Source organism: Acyrthosiphon pisum, chromosome X (assembly GCF_005508785.2).
Source record: "Acyrthosiphon pisum isolate AL4f chromosome X, pea_aphid_22Mar2018_4r6ur, whole genome shotgun sequence".
In the NCBI taxonomy this organism is placed as follows: Eukaryota; Metazoa; Arthropoda; class Insecta; order Hemiptera; family Aphididae; genus Acyrthosiphon; species Acyrthosiphon pisum.
In genome coordinates this window covers 58937890-58953082 of record NC_042493.1, presented here as the reverse complement: position 1 = coordinate 58953082, position 15193 = coordinate 58937890, and the positions used below count along the sequence as shown (strand labels likewise).

The 15193-nt window shown below is 28.4% G+C and overlaps 1 protein-coding gene across 1 annotated transcript in view; it reads right to left on the bottom strand.

Annotated features, from left to right (window-relative positions):
• Positions 1–1482: 1482 nt before the first annotated feature.
• The window catches only part of LOC100162057 (neprilysin-2), a 15724-nt gene continuing 2013 nt past the window's right edge, over positions 1483–15193 (bottom strand). The window contains exons 2-11 of the mRNA XM_029487687.1: positions 11716–11825; positions 10659–10781; positions 10274–10519; positions 8628–8842; positions 4852–5237; positions 4289–4591; positions 4090–4186; positions 3790–3955; positions 3016–3266; positions 1483–1989 (exon numbers count right to left, since the gene is read on the bottom strand). Of these exons, the coding sequence (XP_029343547.1) occupies positions 1648–1989; positions 3016–3266; positions 3790–3955; positions 4090–4186; positions 4289–4591; positions 4852–5237; positions 8628–8842; positions 10274–10519; positions 10659–10781; positions 11716–11794 (2208 nt within the window). The 5' untranslated portion in view covers positions 11795–11825 and the 3' untranslated portion in view covers positions 1483–1647. The remainder of the gene's footprint in view (positions 1990–3015; positions 3267–3789; positions 3956–4089; positions 4187–4288; positions 4592–4851; positions 5238–8627; positions 8843–10273; positions 10520–10658; positions 10782–11715; positions 11826–15193) is intronic.

Sequence of the window (15193 nt, the reverse complement as noted above, 5' to 3'; positions counted from 1 at the left end):
ATAGGTATTCACTTTAAAACTATTAGATAACTATTAGATTACCTACTACCTATGTGTTTATATTACGATAATTAGAAACCCACTTTAAAAACCAAAAGTATTTGTGTAGTATCTTAGATACTTTAAAAAAAATGTATTTGAGTATTTACTCAAGTACTTTTTAAAAGTATTCTTTACAGGACTGCAGTTATTAGCATCCTGTTTTCCTGATTAATAAGGCACGCGACTAAACACTGCACAGGTAAATTTTATATTACGTTTATAAAATTATTTAAAAGTGTCCATATTTCATAGCACGGAAATACTTATACTCGTTTAATATGACACATACTAGGATGTACGGATGTAGGTACTTACATCAGTGGTGTAGCGTGTGTGTATGAGGTGTATATAAATAACTATTTCAGTAGCTTATCATAATATAATATTTTGTGGATTATCTTCATAAATCATAGTTGATTGTTGATTGTGATTGTCGATTGATTTTTATGATTTATCCACAACACCACAGCCGCACTGCGTTAAGGGATCTGGAGCAACCATTTTTTCCATACATTTAGCTCAACAAGCGAAAGAAAATTAAACATACTTCCACGATTTCAAGTTTGAAAAGTAAATTTTGTTTGTATTCCTCTTTTCTAAGTTTGCTCGGAAGTGGATTCTTATATTTTTCATTTCGTCGCTATCTACAACTAAGTCAATTTTAAGTTTATTTTGATAAAAATATAAACTTACTATGCATCATATTATATTAACTGAAAATAAAGTCGTAAATCTATTTTCAAGCAAACCTAAAAAATAGATTAATGAAAACGCTCATCTTTACAAAACTATAATACGAAACAATTTGAGTTTTTATTCTTCTTTTGGTAGGTACTGTTTACATCAAATTTCTGCCCTACTGCCAGAGCAAAAGTATTTTATTACACACACTAATGTTCATTATTTACTTCTCACACATTGACACAACCAAAATGTACATGTAATATTAAATGCCTAAACATATTCCTTAAGACATTGTATGCTCCAGCCCTTTTAAATTTGTTAATACATCACTATATTAGTAGGCGATTGCCTACAGATACGATTATACGGTACAGTAACAGTTATTTATATAATATATAAAGTAGGTATTTATCGATTACCAATATATCAATAACAATAACAATAACAATATATAGAACGAACATAGACCTTCGCGGTCGTGTACTCATGGACTCATCACTCGTATACAGTCGTATATATCGTTTATTCTGCCGCGTAGGTACCCTTTTTATTATTTAAAAATCGGTTTTGTAGATATACGTCTCAGTAGAGTTCAGTAAATAAACCTATATTCAAATTATTGAGGTAAAAGTTTATTTCCCTTCTATGTTTCTCTGGTAGACAATTTTACTGACGTGCCCACACAGTGAAAATTACTTAAAATATGCTCTGGAATGGTACCCACTTGTCCATATTTTTTGATTCTTAACGTCATAATGTTTATGATAAAATAAACCTTTAATATATGTATATAAGAAAACATTATGCCATGATCATGCGTTATTAAACATATAATATGTTATAAAAAAAGTAATAATCATAATAATTATAATAATATTAATAGTAGTAATAATATAATATGCATGGTCAGAGAGTGTGGTCTCACCACATGTGGCACTTCTTGACCGGGTTCATATTGGAGCCCAGCGGACACTGGAAGTCGTCGCTGAAGTATTTTATGTTGGAAAACGAGCCGATGATCCGGAAACGCTCAGGCGCATGTTCGCCATTGGTAATCTGATACTTCTGATATTCAAGCGTACTCTTGGAGCACCACGCATTGGCGTTGCTCAACCAGAACATCTGCTGTGGTGTGTACTCCTGGAGCCCGGGCAGCCGTGGTTCGACGCCGTGTTCTTTAACCCACACTCTGTACGCGTCGTACGTCAGCTTCAAGCCGCCGTTGTCCGACATATTATCGCTCAGCGTTAGATTGCCGTCCACCTGTGGAAAATTAATAATTAGGTTGGGCCATAGTCCTTAAGTGCACTTAAGGAACGGTATCAATAAAAAAAAAAGGCGAGCAAGTAAGTGTCTATCTGCTGTACAGCAGGTTAAAATTTGGTCACTGTAATAGGTAAAGGATGGTGTTAAATTTGAATTCAATATGATACAATCTCATTGTATAAGAAAAACGATTCTGAGCGAAGACAGTCAGTCAGCCTATGATATTACTAAGTATTATTTGATAATATTATTGTGAATAAAATAATTTATATTTTTTAATCTATTTACGTGCAACCTTGTTATAAATTTTCAATCCTTATTATAAAAGTTGGACATTTTATACATTTTAAGCTACAAAATAATTATTAAATTTTGTCAAACTTTTAATGCTTATAAAAAAAAAAGTACTATGTATTTTTAATATTTGTAACTGCTATTGTATAACAATATATCAAGATCCTTGTATTAAATTTGCACTCATTTTTACCAAACAAATAATTTTACCAATATTAATAGAAAAAAAAACATAAAAATTGAAAACTGACAATGTCGGGAAACAGCTCTAAAAGAGTAAAAATATTTTCAAAATTTTATTGTGTATAGAAAACGAAAATATAAACATTGAGTGAAATTTTCATATATTTACAGTTATTCGTTTTTGAATTACAACAAAATAAGAAAACTGCACAAGAGAAATCGAGTGAATATCAAATGTTGTAAAAAATTGAATTTCAAACCCTCATAACAATTTAATTTAAATTTCTTATAGGTAGACATTTTTTTTTTTTTTTTATAAAGGTAGACAAACTTATGAATAATCTTGTATAACATTTTTAAATCTTAGATTTAATAAGTGGTGGGTATGAGTATTACGCAAAAAATGTAGGTAAGCGAAATAATTTAATACATTTTTTTTTAATCATTATATTCGGGAATTATTAAATTTTAAACAAACGATTAGTCAACTTCATAATTAAACCACGTAAAAACATAGTCTAATGACATTTTTTTTATCACACACACCTTGAGACCGATTTCATGAACAGTGTAGTTCCCATATTGATTGATGAAACAACTTTGCTTTTCCATAAAGCGTTTATTCGTCTCCTCCGTCCACCAGTTCGTCTTATTGCCATGCATATCAAATCGTTTACCTGTGCTATCAAAACCATGAGTGATCTCGTGACCAATTATAAATCCAATTCCGCCGTAAATCATGTACTGAGGACGATCGTTAGAGAAAAATGCACCTTGCAAGATACCAGCGGGAAGTACTGGAAAATTAAAATAATTTATAGCATAATAAATATGGTTGTAATAATGCTAAACTTTAAGTAGTTATATTATATAGGTAAAGTGTTCTAGTTTATAAATTACGACTACGAAAAACCTTTTTCAAATGTTTTCCATAAAGTATCTAGAACTGTTGGTTTGTAAAAAAAATGAGCATTTAATAATACTAACAGTTTATTTTAATTTAGAATACATTATGTATTGAGTTTAGAAGGAGAAATTCTTAGCGATCTTATTTATATTTAAAATTTACTTTGTTCTCAATGCTTCATCCAAAATGTTCGAAAGGGTCAGAAAAATAACTGTTTAATTACTGTTCGAAATATAGAAATTTGTTTACATTTATTTAAAATTTAAATTGTTTTTGGTTTGTGATTTTTATTTAAAAGATTCATATTCTTTTTCATCAATTACTCAACACGATTGGTCACTCTATGTCTCTATAATTCACGACTAGATATACGTATAGTAAAAAATACTATATATTATTCCAATATTACTTACCGATATTATTTGACCGGAGTCCATATTGCGCATTTACATTTGCTACAAAAGTAGTATCAAAAACCCAATCCGGTTTAGTTTTCATTAACATCGAAAAATAATTGTCAGTCTTAAATTTAGTAAAATTCAATATTGATGTATAAAAGTATTGGTCGTTGACATCCAACTAAAAAAAAACACATAATTAGTAAGTAACCAAGTACTCATAAATCGTAACAAAAACAATTTTTTAAATGTTTTTATTATGTATCGTATTCTAATCTCCAATGCGCTATAGTCTGAACCTATGGAATTAGTTACATTTTCATAATACGCATTCAACTTGCTATCATCCAACAGCTCATCAGGATATGCAATGTCATGTGTCATTGCCTTTGCTTTATCCATCGCTTTTTCCCTAAATGAAATAACAAAAATAATAATGTCATAATGTTTTTTACTGTCTACCCTCCGCATCTATTTTTAATATTTGCTATATCAACTAGAAGTCAATCTTTACCTTGTTCTATCGTCCATCCAATCATTTGACGATAATGTTTTATACAGTTCCTCCTTGATACCATTCACCATTCTTAAAGCATTCTGTTTAGCGTTTTCATTGAAAACCCGTCTAACGTATAACGACACAATGGCTAAATCAAACAATGTAGTACTGATAGTTGCGCATTGTGCCCGTCGGGGATATACTTTAAAATTGGGTTTTAGCTCTTTCATGTACTTATAATTTCTATTTCTCAGTTCTTCAGTCAGATAACTTAAGGAGTCAATAACAGATCTCTGAATCACGTAATTCGCTTGGACCCTGATAGAAGAATCAAATTAAGTAAGTACACCTGTGTTTTTAAAATTTATTTTATTAAATTTTTTTTTTTTTTTATTATCAAATCAAATTATGTCAATATTTAGGAGAAAACCAGACGGATTCGTTTTTTATTAAACATTTCTCCGAGTAATCATTTGGAGGTATATTAAATAACTTCTTCTGAATAACTAAATGTTATACCTTAATATAAATAAATAACAACAATAATACGCTGCGCCATATATCTATATAATATTTACCTTTTGGGCGTTTTGTTGAGAAGGGTTAGCAAGTCCTCTAAGAATTTCATCGAAGACACAAGTAGAAAGTCGTCCTGACGTATGAACTTGTTCAACAATTTGTCGAAGAACTCTTTCCATGGTGTACTCGGGAAAGTATCTTGTAGGGTTAGTATATCTACTTGCTTATATTTATAATTAATATTGGATGGGTCCCATTGCTCTTCTATCTTGGCCAATTCTATCTCAAAGTCCAACGACTCACTCAGTTCCTTGGTGGCTCTTTGCCGGTCAGCGCCGAACAGTACCGCAATGTCCACTATGTACTTGTAGTATTTTTCCACGACTTCGTGATCTTTACCCTTGACCAGGTACTCCGATTTCAGTCCCAAGGACGCTTTGTCCATCTGAAATATCGATCGGACACAATAAGTCAAACGCATTATTGATATGAGCAATAGTAAACTCTCCTGATTATATTGTAACCAATACCGATAATAAAATCTCTGTATGGTAAACTCTACTGGGTCAACATTTATGTTTAACTAAAGGAAAATAATATACGTACCTATTATCAACACAGTTGTTTTAAATTGTATTGCTATATTTTGCTACATTGTAAATGTCCGTACTGAGACTGTGATTATTACTTTACGATATATTCAATAATGTAGGTATTATCATAATATGATTATAAAAAAAATTTATATAAAAAAAATTATATAGAACAACTATGATAGACACCTTCCCTTTTTAGATTCTGATTGGTGTGTTATTGTGTATTAATTTTGCAATGATGTATTTTTTTTTCTCTCTGTCATTCAGTGAATGAAAGAAATATAATGATAAATATTTTATCATATAAATATGTGTTACTATTGGTAACCTGTAACCAATAGCCACCAAAATAAGTTAACATTATTATGTTTAATATTTCCACAAATCATATTAATAATATAATACCTAACCAAATGAAAACCCTATGTATGTTCCTTTTTTGTGAGTAAATATCTTTAAAACGAGAGAAAATGGAAGCTACCTAGGGCTGTTCGATTGTTTCGATTAATCGACAGGAGCATCGATTAATCGATTAAATCGATTATTTTTTAAAATGTATTCACCACTGATTAATCGCATTATCAATTAACCGAAACGGGACTGTACATTTTTAACGAACATAACCATGGTGTCAAGTGTAACCAGTAGTTATTATTACAGTACTTCCAAAAGAAGTGTTTTATTTTGTTTTTAATTATGTTTTTACGAAAAAAATATAAATATAATTTAAAAGAAAGCTATGTCTTATGTGTACTTAAAATAAAAACAAACATAATGACAGCAATGACAGTGACAGAATGTTCTTCATCATCATTATAATCATCAAATAAAATACCTGAATACCCTTTATACTTTTTATTATTTTAAAAGTATATTAAATATTAATCTAACGATTAGTCATTGCATTTGAAAAATCTTAAATGAGTAAACCATAAATCTAGCAGGAAATATAATTCAGCAGTGCTCAAAACCGATAAACTTTTATCCATTGTTTTAATAGATTAAACGATTAATTTAATCGATTAACCGATATGTCTTTGACTATTTCAACAATCGAGCACTCTAGCACTTCTTGATAAAAATCTTCGATTAATCGAAATTTTCGATTATTTAGTACTTTGACAATCGAGTATGTATTATGACAATCGAACAGCCCTAAAGCTACCCTTCAGCTATTTATAGTGCTTGAAAACATTATCTATAAACACTCTCTAATTAATGTTGATAAAAAATGTTCGCTGGGTCAAAAAATGTTATCGTAAATAATTAACGAACATTGTCAAATTATTTTGAGTTAGAGATTTATAAAAAAATTGTTTATATGAAAGGTTTTAAAATGTATCAAGGTTCATCATAAGTTTATCAAAGTGAACATTTGAAAATTATTTTCTAGTTAAAAATTTGTAATATATTACATTTGTATAGCTAAAGATTGAACATTTAAAACACGGTACCTCCACCGATAAATCTAAAAAACTAGATTAGAAACTTTACTGTTTCCAAAAAACTTAAAACAATATATTATAAACACATTTATAAAATATATTTTAGTTAAAATTTGGACAAAATTAGTTGTTAAAACAAATAATAGGTAACGATTTTAGTTATTTTTTTGTAATTTAAAAATACTATTCCTGTGTACTTGAAAGTCTTATAATATATTATTGTATTTTATACACACAATAATGACATTTGAAACACAATTATTTCTGCAAAAATAAATTTAACCTTCCGTATTATTAATGCTTAATAGTGAAAAAAATATTTTAATCGCAACATATCATAAATTATACTTGAAATATTAGTATAGGCTGACCTTTGTCACTAAAAATCGTTTTTCGTATAATTGTATACGATGATTTTACATCATTAAATTTAAATTTAACATATCCATTACAGTGACTTCTCTAGACTTTTACTAACTAGATTGCTTAATTTTATATTGTATCATACTAGTACAAACACAGTATGAGGAACTCACCCAAACACTTTATTTTTATTAATTTGATATAAAGGTAATTCGTGCAAAAGCATGTTGCACCTGTACAATTTATCTTTTGAAACTTATGAGTGTTTACAGTTCATTAAAATTGAGAGATTCTGCAATCGCCATACGGTTGTATGTTCATTTTTACAGATAAACATTGAACTTTAAAAATGGTTAAAAGTGTAATACAGGGTTGCTATTACAATTTATAGCTACATTTAAAAATATCAAAAATTCGGACTATTAGGAGTATGATTTTATTATGGACATATAAATTTCAAATTAGGACAAAATTTCGGTAAATACCTATTCAAATGAAGAATAACGTTTTAAATTAATTTGTTGTAGATAATTGAAAATTATTATTAACGGGCACTTAAAACTTTTAGGTACTACATACAGTGGCGTGCTCACGGTGGGGGGGATCAGTGTGTCATATCCTCCCCCTATAAATTATAGACCGTCTCGCCCAGAATATATTTTTGATAATATGAAATAATTTATCATTAAATTCAAATTCTATGTGTCTTACTTAATAACAGCGTATACTCGAATTGCATTGCTTCAGAGTGTTTACCTAAATTCCCCCTGTATTTGATATTATTTGTCATTACTCATCACTTAATATAGTTTTATGTATGCATAAATACATGTATTATTAGATTTTAAATAATGTTTAAATGTCATAAAAATTAACATTTTTAATATAATTTTTTATAATTTTAAAATGATTTACATTAAACTACCTGACCGTCAAAAATTCCAATTCTATAAACTTGGTTCAATTCGTTATTTGATATTCAGTGGTGCTCAAAATTTAAAGGAGCACACAATACAAAAAAAAATGTTCATTAAAATTTTTTTTAATGTTATATTATTGTAGCTATGGCTACATTAAATCATTTGGGTTATTTAGGTCATAAAAGGACTTTTTGAAAACTCTAACTTAACTCTTAGCGTATAGAACAATATCACGGTTTAATAGAAACATCATATACTTGATTTTTGTGAGGATTTATTTAAATTATCGTTGCCTCATATAAAGTTGGGTAAAAATCGGGAGAGGTGTTCGTGTTTGTAGTCTGGACCTTCTTATCTAAGGTATTGTCTCCCCTGCCAAGAACAGCTGCGCACACTTATGATGTGAACACGAAAATAAGTATAATTCAGGACTCTCCACATAACGATAATAGGTAATTGGTTTTGTTTTATGTTGATTAGAATGATATTTTATTATTGTAGGATTGCTCACATATAGTAAAAGGTTCGTCATATTTTCAGGAAGTATAGTAAGACTGAAGTTGATGAAGTAGTCATTGGTTTTTTTTCCCGGCACTATTAATTTATGTATACTGTCCATCCACGTGAACTTCGATTCGTTCCATTTCTCAGCTTCCAGCACTGGCCATCCACCGAGGCTTTTAAACATTTCTTTGATCGGCTCCAAGCCTATCTTTTCAATGTGTTCTGTTAACATAAAGTTTATGGCGATTATTTGGTATTATCGGTGTTTCCGAATTATGTGCTAAAATCATGATCTATGTTTAATTGTGTGATTGGTGTTTTTTGTAACAGAACTGATTTAAGTGATATAAAGACAACATATTATTTAATACATATTGAGTAACAACGATCATCGGATATGTAAATACTAAAAGATTACATATTCAGGGGCCCAGTGACAGTTTCCGCAGTTCTATAAAATTTGAAAATAAAAGTTCATATCTTAGTTGCCACCTTAATTTTAATAATTTTCCACAAATATACTACCTGATACCTATTTAGGGGGGGGGGGGGGTTTATTATATCGAAAAAAAATTAATTGGCGGGAAGAATTCTGAGGCCTTGTAAAATGTTTGGATTTTGATAACTGTTAATTTATTTGAAAGAATAAGACTACCTCATCGAACTTTGATTTTTTATTTTATATCAAATAATGGTATTTACAGTATACACCATTATTTTATAATAATGTATTTTATAAATAATCTGTAGATTGTATTATTTTTGAAGACATATTATAAAGTTTGGGTTTAAAATATTTAAAACTGGTGTTCAACGCGGCCTGTAAAATATTAGCTCTATTAGTAAAAAAAAATTAAGAAATTTGTTTGATTCAACAGAACAGAATCGATATTGCTGTAAGACGTATTTTTGTGTTAAAAATTACATTGTCACCTTATATAGGTAACTATACCTACACCTACATATAATCGTATGTAATGTGTTTGATACAAAAAATGTAATTAAATGGTGTCTAAGAAGGGGTAACTGTGTAATGGATGAATTTAATTTAAATACAATGATAAACAACCATTGTATAAAAAGAAAACAATTCTGAATGAAGATTGTCTGTCAGCCTAAATTCCTAAGTACCTATATTTTATGATATTATCGCATATTATTTATATCATTGTGTGTACTAAATATAATCATATATACTTTACAATTTTCAAGTACCCACCAATAATATATTTTAGTTACAATTACAACAAAATAACTGAAATTCAATTCAATATCTAATTTGAACATTATGAACATATTTTCATCATGAATGAGAAATTGTTATACAAACATTTGGTGAGAATTTATAAAAGTATCTATACATTTTTATCAGTTTTTGAGTTGAACCAAAAATATTAAAACCAAAATTTTTGTCGAAACTGGTTAAGCGTAAAAATCCAAGTTTATCCTTAATTTTTTTTTAGGTTATTCCCGAAGCTTTTTAAAAACATTACTATTTTTTACTTTTGACCTACGTATATGAAGGTCAGGAAATCTGGTCGTTCGTTCAAACTTTTACGCTCAGAATCCGAACATAGGTATATCAAGAAAAATAGGCCCAAATATATGACTTTATAATATTAACTATATTATAATTTCTAAGATCATTTATACCTTGGTCCATACACGATTTATATAGTAATTTCATCATTTTGAACGGTCTCAGTTCATCAGGTTGAATGGGTTCTTCGACGATCATTTGCTTCCAATTTGCAATTGCATCTTCGATCTCTGAAATTTTGCTTACTGACATTTTGACATCGTCGAAAATTGTGTTTTTTATAAAACTACCACACGCAAACTGATAGAAATCATCACATGGATCTACTGATCGATCCATGTCGTTGATTAAAGAAGCCGCTAGAATATTAATCAGTTTTGATATCATATAAAGCATACAGATATATATATATATATATATTTACCATTTATACAATATATTAAATTTGTTATAAATCAGTAATTAATCGAGTTGTATATCAATAATAAATGACCTTACCAGCTTTCACACAACCTTTTGAGAGACATAAAAGTTTTCCCTCTTCGAATTTACTATCCTGGAGCAGTCTCAATGAATGTGCAACCAAACCATTTTCTTTAGATGATATTGACGGAAGGCTCTCTGTGGAAATTATAGAATTGGTTGTAAATTATAATCGTATAACCCTGTTAAATATATATTATTAGTACCTAATTTATATTAGGTATAATAATGTTAAAATAATTTAAATTATATGTGTATGCAACAATGCAACGTAAATGATATAATTTATTATACATTTCTGTCGAATAGTCGACTTAACGCGTTATAAATCAATTAAAAACTGATCTAATTTACAGAATATTATAAAATAATAACTAAATAAAAACGTAATGATTTAAGTTAGGTAAAATTAAATAAATTGTTAATTTTTTTCATATAATCTATAAGTATTAACTGATAGTTATAAACATGCACACCATCAATAACGACTGTGTAATATTATCATAGGTATAACGTCTAACTGGCTCTCATTTATTATTTGTAATAAATTAGTTAAAAAATTAACACGTGTGACTCTATTTCACATAATCAATGAAAACATTTCTGTATTATATATTGTATTATAATATTATATATTAAGGATAACTAAAATGTTTAGTTGGATGGTGATTGGTGGATTACTCCGTATCTAGTATCTATTTATTTATTAAAGGTTCTGCGTTTAAGGCCCATTGGCTGCAACAACTTTATAAGGGTTCACATTCGTATTGAGTGTTATACTATATCTGAGCAACATAAATGTACATAGAGTCGTATGTTTCCAGGTGGATTTGGAAAGATGGTAAAGACACTGCTACACTTCGATTTGATAAATACATTGCAAAAATACCCTGTGCCAGTTATAACGACATTACAGTCGATATGTAGGTGGATATTATCATATTTTATACATATATAACTGTAGGAAGGTATGTACCTACCTACTATTACGTATCTATCCTTTACTTATTTTATCGTTTTACTGAATACTAATTGTACTCGGTATTATGTCATTACAAGTTTTTCGTCTTACTCGCATTGCAGCTGTGATTCAAGTACAACATGGACAGAGCTAGGGCCAGAAACGAGGATAGCATTCTGCCGGCGACCATGGTCAGATTCAGTTCCAAGTTTGTCGGGCTTCTGAAATGGAACAATCACCAATATTCTTATTCTGAGCTATTATTATATGAAAACGTACGTAAGTATGCGTGTGTGTGTGAAATGTATGACAAGTAAGTAAACAACAGTACATGATTCGTCCTATTATACAAACGAGATCAAGGAATCTAGAAAGTACTGAAATACATATTTCGTATTTTATGTATAGTAAATGATTTACTAGTATGAAGTTCTTCCTTTGCATAAGACAACGATGTTTAATATAGCAAAATAGTAAAATATTTATACACACATAAGACTATAATGTTTAGGATTAATTGTATGTACCTAAAATACTAAATTTATATTATAATATATTATATACATATATTATGTTACTAAGAACATAGTTTTAGATTTTGAGCGTTGTGTAGGTATCTTTTTTTCTTTCTTTATTATATATTTTGTGTCAGCCTAATGATTACAAGAAGTAAAATATTTCCAGTAATTTTCATAAATGTTGGGTAAAACAAACAAAAATGGGCTATATCAGGCGTACTTATTGAATATGGAATTAAGCAAACGTTGGTATTTTTAAGCAAAAAAGTTTTACAGTCTTGGGTAAAATACTTTTGAAAAGTATTTGGAATAAATACTCGAATACTTATGAAAAATAGTATTCCGAATAAAGTATTTTGAATACTATTAAAGTATTCCGAATACTTAAAAATATTTTTGATAAATATATGAAATGATACCAGTTATAATTGAAGGGTGGAAATGCAAAAGGTGGTATTGCCAAACACCAAAATGTTAACAAATCAAGGAAAACTGTAACACATTTTCTGACGACTATAAACACTCAGAATAAGTTTATTTATATGTAAAAAATAAAAATTAATGATTGAAAGTGTCAAAATAAATCTAACTAAATTGTAAACATTGTTTTTAACGATTTAAAAATTTTGTGTCAGACCAAAACGTGGTATTGCAGGTTTTGAAAAGGTAATGGCAATATCACGTTTTAAAGTTGTTCCTTTTTCTGCTGATGCAAAACGCATTATTGTCAGCAATACCACGTTTTGAAGAAAAATGTAATATTGACAATACCATGTTTTGCAATTATATCAAGTACCTATGCTCCAATACTAATAATATGGGCAATAATACATTTTGACTTGAACATGATAATACCACGTTTTGCTTTAACGTTAAATGTGGCAAAATCTCGTTATGTATCGAAAATCAGTTTTAATAACGATTTTATTCACAAAAGTAATCTATACAATTTAATTTGGTTGGTCAAAAACTTGACAAAACAAACATTTTGAAATTTTTTTGTTTTAAATCAAATGCAAGGGAATAACATGCAAATCAAACAATTTAATTTCTACACTATAATAGTATTCCAAATAAAGCATTCAAAATAGTTTCAAAATTATTCAAAATACATCACAAAATACTTTTGGAAATAGTATTCTAAAAGTATTCGGAATACTACACAAGACTGGCATTTTACAATCACGTCGATTCTGTTTGATCTATTTAGCCATGATAAATTTTCAAGTATTTTTCAATTGTCGATAAGAAAACGTTTTGTTGGTCAAAAAACTTGAAAATTTTATACTAGGTTTTTCATAAGTTGTTATTAGTATAAATAAAAGTTAAGCGTAAATGCACAGTAATATTGTATGCGTGTTTGCAGTGACGTAAAAAGCCTCATTCGCGCTCCAGGCAAACCTAAGCCTTTTTAGTGATTAAAAATTGATGAAATAATGTTTTTTTTTACATTTATTTTTTATGAATATAATTAATACAACATTATATAATTAGATATTTTTACAATATAAATTTCAAACTTTAAACAATTTATTTTCTTGCTTTAAGTCTTTAAGCTTAAAATCTTGTCCAATATTTGATCTTAGGTAATTTTTGATTAATTTAAGTTAACTGAAACTTAATTCACAACTAGCAGCTGTTACTGGAATATTGAAAAATATTCCACTATTTCTATGTTAGGACTTAGGATAAATATTGTGTAAGTTTTGTTTATAATTAAATTACATTTTAATTTGAGCTATATTTAATTTATATAAAAATTCTAAGATTTTTTCCCAATTAATACGAGGTACGACGACTGGTCGACCTCCGCCACTAAAATGTATAGTAATAAGTAATAAGTATTGAAATATTTAATCACACTAGTTAATTACTTGTCCCTAATCACAATTAATTGTTAATATCCTGGGAAATGTTAAATTATAATTTAACTAGTGCCTACTTGCATATAAGTTATTTATTTGTTTATTTTAATAATATTATAATAAGTGAAATTCAATTATAAATATTATCAATATTAAAAAGACTTAGAATAGGCCCCACTCGCTACACACACGGCTACTTAATGAACCGAGAAGAACAAACAGAATGCGCATCATGTGGAGTCCACTTGACAATCAAACACATTTTTGCCGAATGCAGACAAACTGAAGCCGTCAGAAGTAAACATAACATTCCAGAACATCTTTACAAATCACTAGGCCCGAACGTACAAACCATCATATAGACTCTAAGCCTCATCAAAGATATTCAAATCACTAAGTCCATTCCAGTAATAATAGTTATGCTTCATCAGTGAATAATATTATTTTCATCAACTATTTTGTACTTGCGAATTGGATTTTTGGAAAACGTTAGTAAAATACCTTGTTGTTAATTGTAAGCTTACCTATCTAACTTTGAACCTAGTACTTTATACATTTTAATACTAATCAGTCATAATACCATTTCAGAACTTTGATTGTAGTATAAGACCTATATGAATATGATTGATAACTAATAGATACATTTTTCTTGAGTTATCGTGTTCCAATCATCACATGTATGGAAATTAAATATGTAAACATTTATGTATTCTATATTCACAGTTAATTATTTTAGTGCAAATGAATTCCTATTACACTTAGTACAAATAATACCAACATCAACATTCTAAAATGTAAGTTAATGAATTTAAATACTATACATTGCTGGAGTGTCACCAGTGGGTGGCTTCTCCTTCATATTTTTCTGGCTGTAATCTTAATTTGTTAACACTTAAGCTTATTATACATAATTTGTATAGATTGTTTAACTCAAATAAAAAATAAAAAAAAAAAAAAAAAAAAAAAATACTATACATTTATTTTTAATAATAATAATTTTAATTATTTTTCAGAATATCAATTTTAATATTTGAAATAACTATGAATGTATTGATGTAATTATTTAAATTCAAAAATCAATACCTATGTCGTCATCACTAATGTACGTAATGAAAAAACTTTCAAATTATTTAACAAGAAAAATTTGCAAAGTAAAATATAATGAAGATTTCAATTTAATAGCAAATAACATTTTTGTTACACGTG